The sequence below is a fragment of the Macadamia integrifolia genome, chromosome 2 (assembly GCF_013358625.1).
Source record: "Macadamia integrifolia cultivar HAES 741 chromosome 2, SCU_Mint_v3, whole genome shotgun sequence".
Classification (NCBI taxonomy): domain Eukaryota; kingdom Viridiplantae; phylum Streptophyta; class Magnoliopsida; order Proteales; family Proteaceae; genus Macadamia; species Macadamia integrifolia.
The window spans coordinates 6,835,045-6,857,034 of record NC_056558.1 but is presented as its reverse complement, the minus strand read 5'-3'; the positions used below and the strand labels follow the sequence as shown (position 1 = coordinate 6,857,034).

The 21,990-nt window shown below is 37.5% G+C and overlaps 4 protein-coding genes across 9 annotated transcripts; all 4 read left to right on the top strand.

Annotated features, from left to right (window-relative positions):
- Nucleotides 1-971: 971 nt before the first annotated feature.
- LOC122057063 lies at nucleotides 972-1,328 on the top strand. The gene has a single exon (XM_042619059.1). It carries the CDS (start codon nucleotides 972-974, stop codon nucleotides 1,326-1,328), a length of 357 nt encoding a protein of 118 aa, XP_042474993.1.
- Nucleotides 1,329-4,472: 3,144 nt separating this feature from the next.
- Nucleotides 4,473-5,054, top strand: LOC122057047. Its single transcript, XM_042619043.1, has one exon. It carries the CDS (start codon nucleotides 4,473-4,475, stop codon nucleotides 5,052-5,054), a length of 582 nt encoding a protein of 193 aa, XP_042474977.1.
- A 788-nt stretch (nucleotides 5,055-5,842) lies between these two features.
- LOC122058885 (APO protein 3, mitochondrial-like) lies at nucleotides 5,843-14,501 on the top strand. 5 transcript variants are annotated; one of them, XM_042621603.1, is made up of 4 exons: nucleotides 5,843-6,132; nucleotides 11,430-11,953; nucleotides 12,039-12,466; nucleotides 13,057-14,501. In XM_042621603.1, exons 2-4 carry the CDS (start codon nucleotides 11,508-11,510, stop codon nucleotides 13,464-13,466), a joined length of 1,284 nt encoding a protein of 427 aa, XP_042477537.1. In that variant the 5' UTR covers nucleotides 5,843-6,132; nucleotides 11,430-11,507; the 3' UTR covers nucleotides 13,467-14,501. The 5 variants fall into 5 exon arrangements, with proteins under 5 accessions (XP_042477537.1, XP_042477546.1, XP_042477553.1 ...); XM_042621612.1 differs by having other exon boundaries at nucleotides 5,843-6,581; XM_042621619.1 differs by having other exon boundaries at nucleotides 5,843-9,757; nucleotides 11,520-11,953.
- A 381-nt stretch (nucleotides 14,502-14,882) lies between these two features.
- LOC122058914 (ribonuclease H2 subunit B) lies at nucleotides 14,883-20,635 on the top strand. 2 transcript variants are annotated; one of them, XM_042621637.1, is made up of 10 exons: nucleotides 14,883-15,301; nucleotides 15,820-15,888; nucleotides 16,254-16,355; nucleotides 16,976-17,052; nucleotides 17,328-17,451; nucleotides 17,769-17,833; nucleotides 18,431-18,500; nucleotides 19,066-19,141; nucleotides 19,326-19,419; nucleotides 20,262-20,635. In XM_042621637.1, the coding sequence occupies exons 1-10, from the start codon at nucleotides 15,253-15,255 to the stop codon at nucleotides 20,376-20,378; spliced, it is 843 nt and encodes a 280-aa protein (XP_042477571.1). In that variant the 5' UTR covers nucleotides 14,883-15,252; the 3' UTR covers nucleotides 20,379-20,635. The 2 variants fall into 2 exon arrangements, with proteins under 2 accessions (XP_042477571.1, XP_042477563.1); XM_042621629.1 differs by having other exon boundaries at nucleotides 14,906-15,301; nucleotides 20,256-20,635.
- The last annotated feature ends 1,355 nt before the right edge of the window (nucleotides 20,636-21,990 follow it).

Sequence of the window (21,990 nt, the reverse complement as noted above, 5' to 3'; positions counted from 1 at the left end):
AAATTTTATAATCATTACATCCCATATGATTGTATAAACTACTTAATATTTTTAACCATATTTAATAGTGACAAATTTTACATGTAACTTTTATTTTACATATGATAGTAAAAGGTTTTGGATACAAAGTTAAGTGGAGTTTAGTAACCAAAGGTGGAATATCTTGATGTTAATGATATAGTCACATGGGATAAAATCCTAAGGATGACAAACATTTCTTTTTTAAGTATGAAAATTTCACTTCATTTCCTTTTAATTTTCCTTATAATCAAACGAAGCCTAGGATTCTCTCTCTTTTGGATAAATATATCATTTCATAAAAGACGGAGAGAAATAAACGCAAGGCACAAAAAGCTTGAAACCCTTAACTCAAGGAGGGCCACAGTGTCTATTTACATACTCTCAAAGAGAGTAGTACACAGATCAACTGTTATCACCATGAGAAAATATCCTTTACGAACCTCAATTTCCGTGGATCTACCATACCAAAGACCCTTGGCGAACTTTGGACCCACTTGAGACGGAAGAAAAGATTTTAGTTAGGCCGAAACTTTCCACTTCCACTTCTTTCTCGTAGAAAAGAAGCTATAAAGTTTGAACCTCCCTCGCAACTTCCCAAGTCCCCATACACTCTTCACGTACCACCTTCCCCACAAACGCGGAAACACCTGATGTACATATAGGAGTTCAGTTCCACTGCATGTACCAAACACAGTCTCTCTCTCTCTCTCTCTCTAAAATCTGAATCAATAGCTGCTTCTCAATGTCAATCCTCTCTCAACTGTGAACTGAGAATCACTGAAGCAGAAAACACCGAATCCATATCAACTGGGAAGCTTTTTGTTAGATGCTATCTCTGCTGCGCAGGAAACAATGAGAAGATTAGACTAAACAGAAAGGAGATCCCATCGACGAGTCAACCCTACTGGAACGAGTCTGCCTCGCTGCAGTGTTCAGCAACCAAAGAGTGCATGGAGGAACTGAAGCAAAAAAGTGTGGTGTTCGAGCTTAGGTGGAGAAATAAAACAGCGATTCTCGGGAGAATTGGAAGGTCTAAGCTCTTGGGTAAAGCAGAGATACTGTGGAAAGACGTGTTGGAATCGTCCGAGTTAGCAATTGAGAGATGGGTTACCATGGAAGCCACGAGGAGTCATGTTCTTGAAGGTCTCAACCCACCTGCACTGCATGTAGAGATGAAGGTTGGAGTTCCTGGAACGACGGAGAAGGTGAGAAAGAGGAGGTTGGGTGAGTGTCGCTGCAGACATGAAGGGTGTAATGGTGGAGGTGACGACCTTTTTGCACTGGCTTTGGCGTTAGAAGCTTTATAGACTTTTGTTTTTCGCATTAATTATGTTATATATTAGCTCAAAGTGTTATATCTGATTACTGACTGGGATCCACGATTGTTCATGTAATTGTTTGGGTAAATTATATCTGAGGCATCCAATTTTTAACCAAATTGTTTGGGGTACTTTACATTTGAAATAGGGCAAGTGTTTTCTGTTTGAGTGCGCCTCTGCACCCAGAAATAAGGGCGCATGCCCCTAAGAGCAGCAAGGTGGTCTTTGCACATAGGGTGGCTCTTGAACAAAAAAACTACATAGGGTTGCTCTTGAACAAAAAAAACTCTCCCTTTGAAATATTATGGTTTTTTTTTATTTTTTTTTTATTTTTTTTTAGTAATATCAATTTGGGAGAAAGAATCTTGCTTCACAACACTAGTGTGTAGGACCAATGGGAGGTTGCAAGAGTATCCTCAATGCAAGGGGTAGGGGGTAACACGGTCTTTTCGTACCCAACTGCGTCTAAGCATGGGTAACACTAGACTGACGGTGTTCTTTCTCCTTATTAACTTATTTAAAATAATAATAATAATGTGCAAGCCAAAAGATTCCATCCTTGCCGGAAGAACCCAGCAGAGGGCAAGGGACTTACGATCCTACTTTTTTTTTTTGTAATGAAAAAAGGTGTTCCATGGTAGTGATCATAACCCCTAGGACAAACCCCCATATGGTAAGCAGCGCTTCCACAAGACCAATGACCGATAGTGGGCATGTCAAGACTCGAATCTACAACCAACCGACTCGAGCGGTGATAGATTGAGGGCACTACTTGTGACTCAGGATAAAGGATGATCACAAAATCAGGTAAAGAATAGACCCCTAAGCAGTCCAACAACACAAGTGATAACAACAGCAAACAAACCAAAATGCTATTTCTTGCAAAAAAAAAAAGGCAATCAAACAATGGTCCACTGGACCCCACCCCCATTTCTCTACACGCAAGGAACTTATTTCTAGGCAACTTTAGACCCTTGGGTATTTTGCGATCCTCTGCAATTAAGGGTGTCAATCGATCGGATTGAGTAAGTCAGGCTTAATGTTTTAATCAGGCTTGACTATTTGGAAGCCTTGCAACGTGAACGCCTGTTTAAGTAAATGGGCCTAGTTTTGGGGGACATGGTTTGATTTATAATCGGACCAGTTGATGTCAGACTTTAATCGGGCTTCCTTAAATGGGTCTTAACGGGGCTATGGACCTATTTAAGTCTAAACTGGCTCCAAACGTGCCTACCTTAAAATTCTTTTTTTTAAGTTGGATGAATGCCCAGAAATATGTGAGGCAAATCTTTAAGAAAAAAGAGAAATGATATGAGATTATAGGCTAGTTACTTGCATTGTGAATGTCCGTTTAATAAACTTGTTGGACTCCGATCCAGATCAGGTCGTAAATATGTCGGGCTCGATTGGATCTATCGGTGTGGGGTCATAATTGATACCCCTATCTACAATCGTAACGGATGTTTATAATATTTTCCTCCATCCATATGTGGTCAATAGAACTATAGAAAGCAATCTTGGCAATCCCACCAATAGTCGCCCTTAAATGTTTTCCCTGGTCATTAGGCTTCCCAAACAACATTCAAAGAAGAAATGCTCTTTACTTTGAAGACCAGCCTAACAAAAGCAACCAAATGGGAAAATATGCATAGAGCACAACCACAGCTTTTCTAACGTGGATAGAACATCAACCAAACATCCCTTCCAAATAATGCAATTCTGAGAACTCCTCAATCTCTCGATCATGTTTTGATTTTTTCTTTTTTTTTAGATGGTTACACTACAAAAAGAGAGAGGAGAAAAGTAACAACCAAAAGACACAAACTCGAGATTTCTTAGTGAATAATAACTTATTGCATCATAACCTCACTAGCTCACTACGCAATTGTTGTTCTATTTTACTTTTCCTACATTGTACGTGTTCGATTTTCGTATACCCAGAAGGATCGAAAGTGCTTTCTTCATTTCTAGTCACAAGGCTTAGTGCTACACTAGTAATATTCCAAGTGGAAGGGCAGTATGCATGCTATACATATATATATATATATATATATATATATTAATTAAAGAACATGAAAGCTACATAAAGTTTGGAAACTATTGAAGTTTATGGATGAAATTAGGTCTTGCATCTTTCGAGATGAAAACGTTCAAACATATTGACCACCTTTCAATCTTCTTGGTCATGAGGAGGATGTACTACATGGTGGGTGTAATTTCCACTTGCTATTTTTTTTTTTTTTTTTGGTTTAACATTTGTCACTTTTGACCTAATCATTGGCATGCTAGGGATTAACCCACATGTCAAATTTTAGCCAGATAAAATTGGTCACATGTAAAAGAAAAATAATAAACATATCCAAGGGGTGCTAGTGACTATGGGGTGCGTAAACATACATGTGAGGTTACACCTTTAGAAAATAGGGTATACAATTGAATTTGAATATAAAATTAATTTAACATGTAATCAATTTTGAGAATCTGATTCCTTTCCCCACATGGTAATCTTCCTTTATTGGATCTAATTATAACTTGCCACCCACGCATTTCTTGTAATCAATAATTAATTAGGACCAGCAATATTAGATGGACCACCTGAGAGATTAATTAGATTATTCAATTTCATGTATTAAAAATTAATAAATCACTATCAGTTAGATCAAAATATTAACTTGGAAGTCTTGAATTGAAAAACCTAATTAATATTCCTATTGTCTTTCTCTTTATTTGAAGCGTCAAAAAGGCTTGAAGAGAATTCCACAAATCAGATGCTATCTAGAGGAAAACTCCATTAGAAAATATCCTTTACCAACCTCCATTTGACTCTTAACTCTGGATATCCACTATCAATGACACTTGTCGAACTATATCTCCAGTTCAGACGTGGCCCAAAACCTAAGACGATTTTTCCTTTTTAAATCGGTTTGTTTGGAGGTAGAAAAGATTTGGGCAGATTCTCTCCCCTTCTTTTTCTATGAAATGAGAAAAAAATACTAAGAAAAGAAACTTAGAACCTTCTTCCCAAACGCGGTAACATCTAATTAATATATATATATATATATATAGCAAACCAAGCTTCTTACCTCTCACTCTCCTCATAGACATCTCTCTCTCTCTCTAAAATCTGAATCAATGGCTGCTTCTCAATATCAATCCTCTCTCAACTGTGAATTGAGAATCATTGAAGCAGAGAACACCAAATCCATATCAACGGGTAAGCTTTTTGTTAGATGCTATCTCTCTGGCGTGGGAAACAATGAGAAGATTAGGCTAAATAGTAAGGAGATCCCATCGACGAGTCATCCCTATTGGAACGAGTCCATCTCGTTGGAGTGTTCAGCAACCAAAGACTGCATGAAAGAGCTGAAGCAACAAAGTGTGGTATTCGAGCTCAGGTGGAGAAATAAAACAACGATTCTCGGGAGAATTGGAAGGTCTAAGCTCTTGGGTAGAGCTGTGTTACTATGGAAAGATGTATTGGAATCGTCCGAGTTGATAATTGAGAGATGGGTCACCATGGTAGTAGCCACGAGGAGTCATGTTCTTGAAGGTCTCAACCAACCTGTACTGCATGTAGAGATGAAGGTTGGAGTTCCTGGAACGATGGAGAAGGTGAAAAAGAGGAGGTGGGGTGAGTGTGGGTGCAGACATGAAGGGTGTGATGGTGGAGGTGATGACCTTTTTGCACTGGCTTCTGCCTTAGAAGCGTTGTAGACTTGTTTTGCTTTTGGAATTAATTATGTTTAAAATTGCTCTAAGTATTATATCTGATTAGGCATTGGGGTGATTGTTCATTGTTCATTGTTCATGTAATTTGAAATTAGGGAACTTATAATCTAGGGATAAAATTTGGCTATTACCCATGTGGCTGCAACCCCTACTATAAAATAATAATTCACTTTCCCCTAACATTCACAAATAGCCTGCTACTAATATTTTTCAAAAAATGTCATTTAAGACTATTTTTTTTTGCTATCATAGGCAGCAGCTAAATCTGTTTCAAAACCGAAGATCAGATACCATCCTTGCATTAGTGCAACCTGTGATAAATGACGATATTTAGAAGGCTTTGTCCGTAACGTATACAATAAGTTGGCCCAATTCCATTATGGTTAGTGGAACCGTGTATCATGTTAGTAAAGTGGCATGTTAAATGAGTATTCAAACTGTCTTGAGTTCGACACCCACTATGCACACATTGGGCCGCTCACATGGGGTGTTTAGTGCTCTTCACTGTTTTCAGTGAAAGTTGAATGATTCTCATTCAACCCCAGTATGACTTGATCTATACGATTGTGGGGTCACTATGGGCTCGCAGGACTAATCAGGTCGAAGGCTTGGATACCTGTCGTTAACCAAAAAAAAAAATATATATTTTTTGCCATATGATAAGAAAAATATGGAATTATATGGGACTTTTAAATAGCAGAGTATTATACTCGTATAATACGTATAATATGTTCACTTATTTATTTTTAATAAAACTAAATTCAATCGACCTATCTTCCCTTCGTATGAGAGAACCCCTTCTTCTTTCCTTCGTCTGAGAGAACAAAATCCGCCGTGGGACCCTAGCCCTTTGCTCCCTTCTTCTCCATTTCCGTTTTCAGCGGCCGGCGACCAAGGGCGAGCATCAATACCCCTGCTCCCTTCTTCTTCTCCGTTTCTCTTCCCATCGCTTGTTGAAAACCCAATTGAGGGAGATTGCAGTGGTGGGAGGGCGATTGCGGCGGCGAGAGGGCAACATCTCCCTTCTTCTGCTCCTTCGTTTGGCCAGCTTCTACTCTTCTATGTAAGTATTTTCTGAGTGAAATGGATGCATAACTCACTCTCTCTCTCTCTCTCTCTTTCTCTCCTTTGTAATTTTTTCGTCCATCACTGTTAAACAAAGCAATCAAATTGGGGATTAGGGACAGGTTGACATTGCATTACGGGCGTTTTAATTGCTTCTATTCTTCCCTCGTTTGGCCTTTACTTCAATTCTTTTTAGTCATTCAGAGCAGCATTCATCTGGGTTCCTTTCTTCCTCTCTTTCTTCTCTTCTCTCTCTGCTTTTGATCTTGGGTACCCTTTTTTCTGTTCTGCCATATCCCTTTTCTCTCTTAGTTTCGTGTCTCTCTTTGGAGATCCATGGAGGAGAATCGGTTGTTTCAGTGGACCGTGTTTCAGGGTCTTCTCGCCATTCTTCAATGGTGTGGCTTCAATGTTACAGTGATTATCATGAACAAATGGATCTTCCAAGTATGCATCTGTGTTCCGATATTGAATAATCTGCAGCTTTTTTAGTTCTCTTCAATTGTACTCTTATTTTTTGTTTGATTTTATTTGAGTGGGTTTTAATTTTTAATCTGATGGCTAAATTTAGATTTCTAATGTTGTTAATTGTCTCAACCCCCAGCCCCCAAAAAATAACGGTGTTAATTGTCAGAAAATCCTGCACTGCACTTCAATTGCTTTCTCCCATCATTTCGATGAGCTGAAATGGGTTCTGGGTTGGTATGAGATGGAGTATGGACAATTACAGGATATAGTTGAATGATAGAACAATTACGGGATACAGTACCAATCATTAATCTACTTTGTTCCTTTTAGTGGTTTTCATCTTAATTAGCTAACAAATTTAGTTTTACTTTGCTTTACTTCATTGCAGCTCATTTACAATAAGAATTGAAGAACTGGTCAGGTCTCAGCAGTAGCCTATTTTTTGCTCCGAAGTTATTTTTTTATTTATTTTTTTGGGTGTCCAGAAGTATAAGAGGGTCTAATTCAAAAAAACTAGAAAAGAGTGATTATTTTGGATGATTTCTTGAACTGATGCCAATTTACCAATAGATCTCAACTAGTACTTACAATTCCAATTTGGTAGCAACATTTTATATCATTATTAGTTAATTAAGATGAAAACCGCTAAAAGGAACAACACTATTGGGTACCCTAGTGAAAGGACATTAGAGGGGAATCTTATGTGTTTGATGCAGAGTGTATGAACAAAACATTGATTGTTAAGAATAAGAATATAGCATTGAAAAGGCATGATAGCATACTTTTGAATATAAATCTAGAAGAATGAGAAAGATTTCAAATTGGAAAGCTAGATTGGGTTTAAGTGTTCATGAAAGCATGGGAGATTAGAATTTAGTTGCAAACAATTAGTTTTAGTTCATTCTTAATACCAGAATAAGCCTGTATTTTTTGCTCCCAGATTTTGATAGAGCAGCCGTATTAAACACATATCGTATCATTGTCGTATTCGTTTTATTATGCCAGATTTTTGAAAAGTATTATTGTTGCACTGTCCATTTAGGTGCTGTTTGATAACACTCTGGGAGAATGCTTTTGGTGTTCTTCTATTCTGTGGGAATACAAATAAAACAAAAATACGTTTGGCACGTCTGGTTCATTTTTGTATTCCCACGGAATGAGCTAGGAAAAAAGAATGACTAGAGAATAAATTGCAATAATACAAAAAAGTTAATTTCTCTAATCTTCTACTAACTTAAAAGAACAAAAACCCTGCAAAACCCATTACCTTTTTCCAACTACTCCCGATAAAAAATACCCAAATCCCCGCTTCCCTTGCAAGAACCCAGAAAAGGGGTCTCAACCTCAAGATCGTGATTCATCTTCTTTCAAGGGTTCTCCTGCAACAGGTATTGTCTCTCTCCGTTTCAAAACCAGTCAGTGTCTCCCTGTTTCAAAATCAGTTTGTTTCAAAACAAATCGGTGTTTAGGGCAGTCTTGGTTTACTCTTCTATGGAGCTCTCTCTTTCTTCTTTCTTCCTGATGAAACTGTAATTTTTTGTTTTTTGTTTTTTTGGGATAGATCATTCAACTGAATTTAACTATACAAGTATTTCAATTTAAAAAAGAAATAAGGAGAAAAAGGAAATTGTGATGTATGGTATTAAGAAATATCTAGGAATCTGTAAAAAAAAAAAAAAAAAAAAAAAAAAACTAGAGTTTAGCATTGAACAGAGTAGGGCTGGGTGTGGTGTCTCTCTGTTTCAAAACCAGTACATTTCTCTCTGTTATGTTGTTTTTAGTTATTTTGCTATCTGAAGATGCTTATCCCTGCTTAAATATGATGGCCTAAAGCCAAGTGTATCTCAGTTTTACATTATTAATACCTATGACCAAACTAATGCTTGAAATGAAGTCTCACAATGATACTGGATAAATTTAGAAGAAGATGGAACCATCTATCTGATATAGAAGGTTAGAGAACATTTTGCAAAGTGATTTAGGTTCTTACACTCGTTAACTTTGCAAAGTCATTGATGCCTTCAATCTTAGTTTGACAGGTTACATTTACAAATAAATAAGATCAAATGCTTAAATAGATGGGCAGAAAATGCATCAACATAAACAAACATGGATCTGCCAATTGCTGTCAATAAAGATATGAAACCGATTTGCATTTGTTTCTTTGATGATGGCTCTGAATGAGGATCATCAGCCTGTCAAAAGAAAATTATACCACTTGTCAAATTAGTAAAATAAAATAAACCCTTCCATGACTTCCACACCAATCTAAAACCAAGTCAACTTTGGGAATTCAGCCAGCCCTTATATTATTCAACTCTTCAAAAGCCACATGTAACACACGACTTATTTCATCTCTTTATGTTCAAGAAAACAGGTTTTACATCCCATGTTGAAGAGCATTAGTTAGTTACATTCCACTCTCATATAATTAACACTTAGTTTGTTTGAGCTTTGAGGTGAATACATGTGCAAATTTTACTTTAAACCTGTGAATGCATGTGCAAATTTTACTTTGAACCTCTGAATACATGGACAATCTAGGTATCTTTCTTATCATGAGATGTTCTGTTTAAGATGTGTCCAGGATTGTGTTTGAAGAGAAAATCATATTTACATGAAGTTCTCATTTCGATTACTTTGCTTTCTATACCTTTAGTGAATGTTAGAGTAATGACATCAAATTTGAGAGCTAATAATGAAGCCGCAAAATGGACTCAAAGAGAACAGGATTACCTTCTGATTTTATTATTCAAAAGTGTCTGTCAAACGCTGTTTCTGTTCTTTTCCTGTTCTAAGGACATTTTTGGAATAGTTTTACCAAACGTTGTCTCTATTCCGCTAGAGTGTTCTCACAGCATGGAATCGAAAAAGAACATTTTTGTAAAAGAACACTCTCCAGGAATAGAAGTGTTGTCAAACGGCTCCTTAATTGCTGTCGTATCCGTTCCCATATTATGTCCATTCCCGAACTTGCTATGGATTTGACTCGCTTGATTCACCAAATTTTGAAGAAGGCAAGTCTGAGTAAAAAAATCTTGTTTTCCAACTATTCGCAAAACTCCTTTCCTTCCAAACCCCAAACCCTCGTGAGGTGAGGGGTTTTGCAGTAGAGCCCAGCGACACCACCGCTGCAACTGAAGGAGAACTTCCAGGTATCACTCTCTTCTTCTTCTTCTCCTCTCTCTCTCTCTCTCTCTCTCTCTCCCCCTCTGTGTGTGTGTGTGTGTGTGTTTAAATTTCACTATATGTCGCTCAATCTTTCTTGGTTTGCTTTGATCTGTGTAAGTGTTCTATAGATACTCTTTCTATTTGATGGGTTGATGAGATTTATTCCCTTTCTTTTTTTCTTTAAATATTTGTTTTCCCCCTGATTTCTGCTTGTGTTTTGATGTGTGATGAGGTCCGAAGGGATAGACCTACGAATGGTTTTTCAGCCAGTCCATAAGGTCCATAAAACGCATATGAGCCCCATGCTTGAAGCACACTCCATCTGCAGAAAAGTAGAGAAACTTCAATATATTTCTTCTTGTGGTTAGGTGCAGCTTCTGCTAACCATTCAAGTCCTTTTTTAATTGTTATCGTTCTTTTTGTTTTTCCAGTAGGACATTTTATCATTATCAGATGTCTAGGAAATGTTTGGAAATGATGTGTCTTGTTTGAGCAAACCCTTTTCCACTCCAGTTCGTCGAGTAATTGACCTCAGGTCCTTATGGTTGTAGAGAAGTGGTGTTATTTTAATGAGGATAACATCGCCCGAGGAACATGACTGGAACTTCTTTGTAAAAATGTCTGAGAGAACCAAGCCGAGTGGGGTGTTGTCCATTTGTGCAAATTTTTTTTACTCATGGATTTCCTATCATGGTTCATAAGATTATTGAATATTTTGATATAGTGCTCAAAATTTGCTTTATGAATTATGTTTCGATGTGATATCCAAGAGTTGATACGCAAAGATTCCATGTTATAAATGTCGTTGAGCACTGATTTTTTTCAAATGCTCTAGCCCTAATTCTTTATAGCTTAATTCTTATGTACTTTATCTATTTATATTTTTTATTTTAATTTTTACGTTTGTCAAAGTATTTCACTGAAATATTAAACCAAAACTACTGAGGCATCGAAATATTTCCTCCAGGGCGCAAATAAAACGGCGAAAATATTCTATTATTCTTTCTTATCCAATTCATTAACACCATCATGTGCGTCTGTGTTTTTGTGTTTGGGAGGGTGTTAGTGTGATGACAATATCAAATATCTAAAAGACTACTAAAACAAACATGCCCACGATGGTCATGGCATCAAGTGTTTTCAAGATTTTTTTTTCTTCTTTCTATTCAAAGCAAGAAAATGTAATCTCTCGGTCTCATCAATTGCAACTTGGAAGATTATTCTCGTTCTGCTAAAGGTATCTAAGTTCTCTTGAAAGGAAAGGCTGGGGAAGAAAAGCGAAATTACATAACCGTTACTCCAGATAGTATAATCAAATTATATCCTTCATGCAATGTTTCTCAGTTCAGTGATCCTTCTGTTTTAGGGTGTTGGACGGGAGTTTTACTTCATTTGTTCCGTAGATTGTTTAGTTACTCTTACATCTGCTCTGGGAAAGATATAACTCTGATCCCTATTGCAATTATTACTAGTTCCCTCAGCTGTGCTCACTGCTTAGTATTTTGAATGTCAATTTCTTTTGCTGAAACTGAATTGCCAATCTTGTTCTGATGTCTGGTTTTAGAACATTTGGAACTTGGAATCTAAATTTTTCATTAATTATGCTGATTTTTGGGATTAGAAAAAATAGGGACTGACAGTGTTCATTTTTCTCAGGTAAATGAGATTTCTAAAGCTTTAGACATTCTGTAGAGGCATAATTGAAGCATATTCTTCATCTAGTAGAGTCTGTCTATGAAATTACAGGCCCTGGCCAGCAAACTCTTATTCTGCAATTCCCAAGGTCAAAATATGTTAGGAAGGAAAATTCGAAATATCACAGACTATCATGAGATAATTTTGCAAAACTTCTTGAATCTTATGGGTAAAAATACTGTTAACCACCCCACTGCCGCATTCTCAACTGGGTCTGCCAATGCAATCAATTACTTACAGTTGCCAAAGAAGCTTAGGAAATCAGAAAGAAAGCCACTGGTGACAAGTGTCACTGAGCTCAAGCGTAAAGCGAGAAGGGAAAGGAAGATGAGGCAGCAAGTGCATGAGATTACTCTCCAAGCCCCTGAAAATGGTATGTTAGTTAAGAGCTTAGTACCAGTTGCTCACAAAGTCTATGCCGCCAGAACCATGCTTTTCAATTGTGTTTCAAGACTTGTAAACAGCATTCCTATTTATACATGCAGGTATGATAGTCCTGTGTATGTTCTGTTGATTGGGTTGTATCTATGAAGGGTTTTTGGTTTTTCTAATGTTCTAATTGTTTTGCAGCTTGTGTGGAGAAGTTAATGTTGGGTGTGTGGTACATAAGATTAGATCCTGCAATGTTGCTGGGAGCCCATCTACCAAAGAGCACAGCTGGGAAAGAGGTGGTGTGAAAGACATTTTGCCCATTGTTGAATGTTTCCATCTATATGATAGGGTGGGAAGAGCTGTGTCACATAAAGAGCGGTTCCAAGTTGATCGAATTCCAGCTGTGGTAGAACTGTGCGTGCAGGCAGGCGTAGACATCCCAGAGTACCCAACAAGAAGGCGGGCTTTCCCTGTTTATAATGTTGCTGGAAGGATGATAGATTTTGAGCAGAGGTTCCCAAAGGATGATTTGTCCGGTAAAGACATTGAAGCATTTGGATTTTGGAAGAAAAAAGAGAATCCGGGCAGGAATAAGAAGTCTTTGGACTTTCCAGATGATCTACGAGGTTTGTTTCCTAGTGACTTTCCAGATGATCTACGAGGTTTGTTTCCTAGTTGATTTTATCTTCCTGTTTGTTGCTTTGCTTTGGGTGAGAAATATATGTCCTCTTGATATTAAATGAATTCAACGGATAAAAAGGGCTTAAATTCGGCTTTAGGTAATACTTCTGCTTTGGGATTTTGTGTATTACTATAGCTGCATCTAAGTGATAGCCTACCGGAACACACAAGGGTGGATCCAATGGACATCCCCCCCCCCCCCAAAAAAAAAAAAAAATAATAATAATATATAAATAAATATAATATAATGATACATGTGATACAAAGAGGGTTCGGGTTAGTATGTGATAGTTGCCCCCCTTCCCTAATCTCAGTTACTGCATCATCTCCATTACTAAGGGTTAGTGGTCTTGTTTCACAAACTAGGATATCTATTTTCTTGGTGATTTAAATTGGATTGAGCCATGACTTCAGATTTTCCTATACTTGGATATTATCATTGATTATCATTTTAGTACAATTGGCTTATTTGTGTTCATTGACTTTGTACTTTTAAAAAGTAATTTTTACATCTAAAGTAGTGGGATTTGTGCAGGATTAGCTGCACGAGGCATGGAAGCATGGGAGAATATGCGGTCAGGAGCCTTAAAACTCATGCAGAAATATGCTGTACAAACATGTGGCTATTGTCCTGAGGTTCAGGTGGGGCCCAAGGGACACAGGGTGAGGCAATGTCAAGCATTTAAGCACCAGATGAGAGATGGGCAGCATGCATGGCAGGAGGCAACGTTTGATGATTTTGTACCTCCAGTTTATGTGTGGCATGTTCAACAGGAACAGAGTGGTAGGCCACTCGTGGATGGCTTGAAGAGGTATTATGGAAAGTTGCCTGCTGCAGTGGAGTTGTTTTCACAGGCTGGGGCACATGTGGGAGAAGCTTATGCATCTGTGATGAGAGAAGATGTTGTTGTTCCTGGGTTAGATGAAGAGAAGTGGGTTGTGTGAATCCTCTTCATTGCAAGATCAGGTGCATTTTGGTTGAAAAGGATTATGGACATGATGCTGCAGTGTGTGGAGGTTGTGATTCTGGCTGTGCATGTTTGAAGAAAGAATAGATGCACTGTGAAGAAAGAATAGATGCACTGTATGGGTACATGAGCTGATATTGATTACATTCACTTGGGGTATTGGAGGATTGAGAGAGGCGATTGTGAAGATTGGATTCAATCCCAGATCTTGGCTATTAGAAGCCGAAAACTCACCAGCTGAGCTAGCTGCCGAAGAGTACAATCGTCCATCGGTTATGAGAATTTGGAGTTGTACACATTAATCTCAAATCTCATACTCCTTGAAACAATACGTGAATGTTTCTAAAGTGAGTAATGACTGCAGAAACGAAGAATGTGAGATTTATAGAAAAGCTGGGAAGAGTATGGCATCTAATGCATGCAATTTGCCATGGTCACCACTACTGATTCTTGACAGGTCAAACTGATAAACAGTTAAAGAGGGGTCTGAAGCAGCCACAGAGCCAACAGTGTATACTCAGAAATGTAGAGTGTAGACAGTTCTTTTTTTTTTTTTTTTGATTAAAAGAGTTTATTACTGAGAAAACACAGCCCCAGATACATCAGCAAAGAGTAAAAGGGAGGCAGAAGGGGGGTGGATTTGAATCAAAGAACTGAAGTGGGTCTTGAGCTGCAGCCGCAGAGGTCGCCAAGTGATCTGCAACACAGTTTCCTTGCCGAAGAGTATGGTGGAACTGGACTGTCTAGTCAACACTCATGGAGGAGTTAGCTATTAACAATATTAATTCATAACAAATTTAAAATTTTGCCTTTGATAAGCATTCAGATAAGAGAAAGAAACCTATAGTATACATGTAAAGCTTTTCCTTTTCTTGGATATATGTATGTAGAGAGTAGATCTTGCTCTATTAATTACCAATTCAGTGGGATAGTGGTTGTTGTAGAATTGAATATAATAATGTTTTATTTTGTTACTTAGTAAATTTTATATCAATTGAAACTTTCTCTTGCCGAGGGTTGAAATACCAAATTAAATAGGACAGAGTAGGTATTGATTTAAAAAAAAAAAAAAATCTGCCTGACAGCATCCCCTTATGCTTAGATACAGGGTGCTGTGAAAATGATCATCCCACCCTTGGCTGGATCGTCTATGCACTCGAAGTTTGATACCATTAGCCCCTTGTTCGTATGGTGGCTACGCAACTTAGCAATGTTTCCCTCAGGAAAAAACAAACCCAGTGACTCAAAAATCTTTTCTCTTTTAACTTTAAACAAAGAAATAAACAAGCCAAATCAAAATTCAGACCAACTATAATTGCATTTTTGAGGGCAAAGCAAGATGAATTACATCTTTGATCATATTCTAGGTTTTAAAATCAGGAATAGAGGATGGATCCAGAATTGGTCCAATTCTAAGTTTTCCTGGCGTGAATTGAGAAAAAACTCGCCAATTTTAAGTATTCCTGACGTGAATTAAGATTTTTCTATATATTTTAAGATCGAATTTTCCTTAAAACCACAGTGAAAGGGTATCGCATTGGTGAGACTGGCACACTGCAAAGGGTTCAGAGAGGGTACACTAGCATACCAAAACCCGCGCGGAGGGAAACTTTCTCTAATTATAAATACAGATTAGGTTCTACACGTAGCATATATTTCAAGTTCGACCACTATTCCCGCCTTTACTAACTGCAGCCGCTGACTCAAACCCTGAAGGGAGGTCTAAAAGCTTTCACTTCCCGGGAATTGCCTAACACATCCAAATGGCTTGGCGTGATGGCTTTGAAGAAACTCGCGTTCTCATTGCACCCGGTAACTTCTCATCCTTCGTTTCCTACTTCGAATCCAATTTCTAGGGTTCCATATATCAGCCCCTTTCACGAGATGTCACCATTTATATATTATACGTTTTAAGGCGATATCAGCTTGATTCAGAACTGAAATTTCTATTTCTAGCTGAAGTTATTGATAAAATTGCATCAATGGCCCAAGAAATTCAGTAAAGAGTTGGATTTTCTGGTTACAGTGTCGTTACTAGTGTGAAGTGGCTTTTAAGTAAAACAATAGCAGAAATGATTGCTACATTTGCGGGCCCTTTTGAACTATTAAATTCCCAGAACTAATTTTAAGACTTTTGAGTGAAACCCAACTTGTGCAACTCTGGTGGTTTCTAAATGTGGCAACATATGCAGAAGTCCTCATTTGAATCATGATTAATTGGTTGATATAGCAACGAAATTTTCAGAATCCAACTTAGATTATGGAGTGGTGCTATTGGGGTGGTAATACTTGTGCTTATTGACAAATGAATTATTTCTTATGTCTTGCAGTACCTGGTCCTTCTACTACAATTGAAAATGGTAAAGGAACTTTGTTGTCTCTTCGCCATCCAAAGTCAGGTAATCTTATAGATGTGTCTAGTTCCCTACTTCATTCTTTAACCGTTAACCCTAAGCATGAAGGTTACACTGAACTTTTGCTGCTAATTTTTCCAATGCAGAACTGTTAAGCATAATAATGAAGTCGCAGTTTCATAATGCATTTTTGGTGGGCATCCTGTCGTGGAAATTGGATATTTTATTGACCAACCATATGTTTCAACTTTGATGAATTTAAGCCTTATAACCCTCTTTATGTTTCTGCCCATGATTATCATATCAATACAAGTTCACAAGAGGATTGCCTTAAGAGTTTTACTAGAAGCTAATGCCTGGTTGGCTCACAGTTGTGTAGTCTTAGATTTTAGTTTCACTAATTTTTTCAGGAAACCCAGCTTGTTATTTCTTCGTCAACAACTCCCTCCAAGAATTTCATTGGTTCAAGCAATCCTATGGCTCCTGGTTCCTAGGGGATTCTGTTTGTGAAGGTGATCTCTCTATCTCTCTCTGCCCCTCCCCCCCCCCCCCCCCCCCCCTTTATGTTTAATATAACGCGCCATTTCTTCTATTCCTTTAGGAATGCGATTCTTCTGATGTTTGTAACACTAGTTTCATCTTTGAGCCATCGTGAGCCCATGAACTTATCATATATTCATATTGGATTATGCATATTCACATGCAAATGTGCATGGTTAGTGTAATTATCCACTTTCCTTACCAAAAAAAAAAAAAAAAAGTAATTATCCACTATCATATGCATACAGTTTTTCACACAGTGTCCTCCTAGTATCATTCTCAAATTACTTCCAGAACTTAGATTGGTACTTTTCTTATTGAGAAAAATAATGCTTCATAGATATTAACTATGATATAAATATTAGCTCCCAATCTAAACATTGAAATAACTGTGTATTTTACAAGCCTGAGTTTTCTGTTGAGCTTGATATATTAACAGATTCAGTGGCTTTTCTTAATATTATTCAATTTAACATTTAATATTTTGCATATACGTAATCTTTCATTGGATGTTGTTAAGTCTGGAAGTAAATTTATATGTCTATTTTAAATTATTTCCCCCCTGTTATTCTTTATGTGGTTGTTATGACAGATGGCGGCCTGCATTGTGCCACACCAGTTGACCCTGTTTTTATACTGTTGCCCATTTTTGAGGATGCTCGAATGAAGGTATGCTTCTATGTGGTGATTTATTTTGGATCATTCACAATGCACCAAATCTTTGCTTCCTATTTTGTTGCATTGCATCCCCCTTTGCAGGGTTCTGGTCTTTTTTCAGCCCCTAAATTCTGCGGTTGATGTAATGTCACTGGCCTTGGTGTCATATAACTTTTTTCTCCCATATTTCCCTTTTCTACTTGTGATCTGATAGAGGTAAATATTTTGTCTCATTGGATTATGAACTTTATTCAAAGTTATTTGTTGCATGTACCTTTGAAATGCAGAAAGGGCATGACCAGGGGAAGTTCAGGCAGTTAGATGAAATAATGTTTGTTAGTGGTTATCCTGGATATCAACATCTATTATCCATTACAGAAGATTCCATGAAAGTAGTTTGTGAAATAAAAGGTGACCTGCTGCCTCAATTTTTAAGTTGCATGTATGGAACAGCTTGCATCTGTGGCCAAGGCTGTAAACCACGAGCAAGATCCATTGGATATGAGTTCTTTTCTTGAGATCAATGGAATAAAACAACGATCTGAAACTAGGCCTCTCAGCCCCATGCATAGGTAGAACTTTTCAGTTGAACAGTTTCTGCTTGGGGACCAGTACTGTTTGTAGGCCTTTATTCTATTCTATCATCTACGTGTCCAATGGATCTAAAGTGGTAACTGTTAACTAGAGTGAAAATCTAATTTTTGTTCTTTGAATAATGTTTTTTGCAGAAATGGGATCCTTAAAATTCTATAGGCTTGATGACTCCAAGGTTTTATCTTGGTTGTGCCATAAGGTATGGCTTGATATTCTCAGTTTACGAAATTGTGTGAGAATCTTCAGAGATGTTATTCTTATTAAAAGTATCAACTTAACATGATTAAATTCATTACTAAGTGAACCTCACTAACCACGATCAAAACTGAAAGAGAGAACCTTTGGATTTGGAAAATATAGACCATAACTAAAGCATGAGACCTCCCCAATATCTTACAGTGTTAGTAGTACACATTAGGAAGTTGGACTTTACTGTAATCAGGTTTTATAAATGAGAAATAAAATTAGCTGGATACCCTCCCCTCCCCTCCCCTCCCCCACCAAAAGATTAAGAAATTGGGGAGGTCTCATGCTCGCGGCATTTCTTCCTTCTTTCTTCATGATCAACCAATCTTATATTTATGTTTAAACAAAGAATAGCAAAATATTCAAATGCTAAAAAACCCCTTCCATCACCTCGTGTCTTTATTATTGTTCAATGATTTAGTTTCTTACCTCATTTTATGTGCTTGTAACAAGGATGTACTCCTGACTGTATGAAATTGCCATTGGAGAATTTTTTTCAAGGTAAATGTTCACTAATTGTTTATCATGTTCTTGTTCCTCCTGAATGCAGGTGCACCAGTTAAAAACGATACTACCCACACTAGACAAAAACTATGCTGTTCAGAATGAGCAGGATACATGTATGTGTTTTAAGATGCTAGAATAAACTTTTGCTTGGGATTAGACCAAACATATGTGTATCCTTAGGCTCTCATATTCAACAAAATGACTTGATCAGGCTATCTGAGTCAATTAGGTTGGACTTTCTGAAGGAGACATTTGACATAGTCTAGTCTATGGAAAGGATAAGAGATCATACTGATAGGATCATACTTTCTAGCCTAGGTGGACAACAATTAACATGGTGATATGCATTGAATGGAGGAATGCATCCATGAGTGTATTTTACTTCTTTGCCACTTATAGAACATCTCTATGGATGCACTTCATTTTCCCTTAAAATTCATTATTGTATCCAATTCTTGTTCCGCCTTTTGCAACACTGTTTATCGGTCAATTTCGCACACCCCTTCTTTGCAAACTGCATTTGTATATGGATTATAAATCCAAAAAAGAATAATCATAAAATAAGGAGGAAGGAGAAGAAAATGTGGTCTGAAGCTGAGCTTGCTTGCTAGGCTGTGATTCCTTTTTACTTGTGCTGAAATGCTCTTTACAAACACAAATTTCACCTCCCTGGTGCAGTAAAAGATGCGGTCTCTTTGATAGGGGAGTATTTGAAGGATGAGCCTTGGTTGAAGCTCTTGTGTGGTAAACTAAGGTAAGACCTTAGGTACTTTAAGTCAGCTGCTCAAAGATTTATAGTTTTTATTATTTTGAAGAGAGTTTTGGTTTTCATTTAGTTTCCAGTTTACATTTTATTGCGGTGGTGGGCAGAAGGCTGAAATTACATTTTAGAAGCATGAAATGTTTTCTTACTGGTTCTCACTTTGGAGCATTTGCAGGATAGATCTACAAGAGGCAACTAGAAAAGTAACAGCTCATGATATCCTTCCTACTGCTACAGAGAGTAGCCCAGGGTCATCTCATTCCTTGCCGGTATATACTGTTTTTTCATTAAAATGTCACTCTATTTTTTACTTCTTTCATCGTTTCCCTTTGTCTCTTGGTACTATCTAAATTTGATCAGGCCTTTCTGTTGCGTTAAATGTTTCACTGAAGATGAACCTCGGTGTTCATTTCAGTTGCTTTTACATGGATAAATTATTTTAAAGCTTAAGGGGGTGTTTGGTTCAGTAAATCTTTGGGATGACATTCTTTAGAATGATAATTCTTAATTTTTAGAGTTGTTTGGTTCCACTAGGATGACCCTCATAAGTGAACATCCTATTTCCCATGAATGACCATATTACAAAAGATGTGTTCCAAATCTGAGTTCACCTCAACACTTAAACTCAGATTTGAGCAACCTTTTTACCACCTAGTATAAAAGGAGAAAGCGGAAAGACGTTCTCCACGGAAGCCAATATCTTAACCCGCAAGAAACATGCACTAGCCTTAAGGCAACCAAACGATTTTTCAGAAAGAAACATAATTCAAAAGAATGTCTATCAAAAGATTGACATTCATATCCGATACATACACCATTTGATTTACCGAACCAAACACCCCCTAAGGTAACCGATCCAGACCCAACTGAATCTCAGTCAGGTTTGCTTGGGTTAGTCTACTTAGGTTAAATCCTTGGGTTGGGATTGGTTAATAACTAAGGTTTGCCTTCCATATTTTCGAGGTTGGGCCCGAGTTGACCCCTACTCAATCTGACCTATCTATCCTCTAGAAGCCACATTCCACTTGCTGTACATTAAACGTCTAACTTATTCTTCTTGACTATTCTTCTTGACATATCATCAATTTTTTTATTTTTTTTTAAGGTAAAGAGTGGGAGTGACAAGAAAACGTCAAACAGTGCAAAACAAGCTAAGAAGATGAAAACAGAGACGGGCTCACATAACATCCAAGACATGTTTCGCAGGTCTTCAAGAAAGAAGAGTTGAATGAAATCAATAACGTTAGTCTTGGTACGCAAGGACATAAAGCATAGCCCCTACAAGCCTCCATGCCATCTGATAGGGAACTGAATCATTAGTAGCCTGTTTGTGATTTTCTCAGGGTAATCTATTATTGTTGTGAGAATTATGACATGAAACTTCTGTAGGGTTGTTCTTGATGAGCCAAACGAAGTTGTATCATTGCAATTTCATTGTATTTTTCAATTCAGTTTCTAATCATCTTTACATGTTTCTTTCAATAAGCCGACTGTGTGGTTGGGTTTCTGTTCAAGGTAAAGGTTATGATCGTAGCTATGGTTAACTGTTGTCAAACTAGTGGAAATTGCAAGTCATTATTGGTCAATGAATCAGTTACTAACCAAACCATAACTTGCTGTACTCATGTAAAGTATCAACAAACATACTTTTCCTACAACTTCTGCATCAGGTGGTTGATACTCATTGCTCCGAATGGAATATTTCATCCATGGCTTGATCTGAATAAGTGTAAGTGTTTCTAATCCACTTGTGGTATGCAAAGTTATAAAACATATCAATGCCGTATGTACTATGACCCATATTGATATCGGGCTCCAGCAATGCCAATACAATAGTGATACCTCATTCATTGGTGGAATGGGTTGGTTAAAATTTAATTCTAAGCTCAAGAGTCAAGACTGGACAATTGCTTGCCGACCCAACCACTGCAACTCAGTTAAAGTTCAGGTTTGTGCAACCGACAAGAAACGAAATGGATCACTGTCAAGAAAATGAGATGGATCGCTATCAGTATTGGTGGCACCTTGTTAGTAATCAATGATGGCAATCCCTACCCACAATCAGGTCGGCAAGAAATACAGCTGAGGTTACCTCAAAAACAAGAATCTCTTCTGGGCCTCTTGTTGAGCCTACTTGTTTTGTAAGTCTCCCGACCGTTTGTTTGTGTTTTCTTGCTTTGGTAGACAATGGGGCTTTGTTTGAACTTTTAATTTTATTTCAAATTCAAAATTTTCTGTAGGGCACACCTCATACCCACCCCATTTTTTTTTAAACCATTGGGTATTGCACCGAAAGCAATGAAGAGCACTAAATACTCCCGTTTGAGTCATCCCAAAAAGGTAAGAGGAGTCGAATTCAGAACCGCATGCTTCATATGACGAAGTTATCTTGCCAACTCAGTTACCCCCTCTGCTCTTTGTTATATGTCATGTGACTCCTGTCTATGAGAAATATCCACCTAAAATTCATTACAATCCTTTTTTTAATTATGGGAATTGAATTAGATGTAACAGCGGATTGGTATAAAACTCAATTTATAGATGATATTGATATGAATTAGGTGTATCAGCCAAAAAATAGTTGAGTTTTGAAATTACACCTTATGTTGGCCCTTACGGCCTGCTTTTAGCCGATCTCTATTGATATTGTATAAATATATCAACATTGCTACTGATATTGATACCTATAACCTTAGGTTACAATGGAAAAAATCTATTCTAAGGTCATAGTTGGCATGGTTTTGGTAATCGGAAATGGATTGCGAATCACCCAAATTGAATTCAAGTCGATGACATACGATCTTAAACCCATCCAATCTTTAAACCCTCTTTTGAATCGG

Excerpts from the sequence above, each read along its gene's own strand:
- LOC122057063 (XM_042619059.1), top strand. The coding sequence starts at position 972 with ATGGAGGAACTGAAGCAAAAAAGTGTGGTGTTCGAGCTTAGGTGGAGA.
- LOC122057047 (XM_042619043.1), top strand. The coding sequence starts at position 4,473 with ATGGCTGCTTCTCAATATCAATCCTCTCTCAACTGTGAATTGAGAATC.
- LOC122058885 (XM_042621603.1), top strand. The coding sequence starts at position 11,508 with ATGAAATTACAGGCCCTGGCCAGCAAACTCTTATTCTGCAATTCCCAA. Across the intron at positions 11,954-12,038 it reads ATTCCTATTTATACATGCAG|CTTGTGTGGAGAAGTTAATG; the intron begins GTATGATAGTCC and ends ATTGTTTTGCAG. Across the intron at positions 12,467-13,056 it reads CTTTCCAGATGATCTACGAG|GATTAGCTGCACGAGGCATG; the intron begins GTTTGTTTCCTA and ends GGATTTGTGCAG.
- LOC122058914 (XM_042621629.1), top strand. The coding sequence starts at position 15,253 with ATGGCTTGGCGTGATGGCTTTGAAGAAACTCGCGTTCTCATTGCACCC. Across the intron at positions 15,889-16,253 it reads TCTTCGCCATCCAAAGTCAG|GAAACCCAGCTTGTTATTTC; the intron begins GTAATCTTATAG and ends TAATTTTTTCAG. Across the intron at positions 19,142-19,325 it reads CTCTTGTGTGGTAAACTAAG|GATAGATCTACAAGAGGCAA; the intron begins GTAAGACCTTAG and ends GAGCATTTGCAG.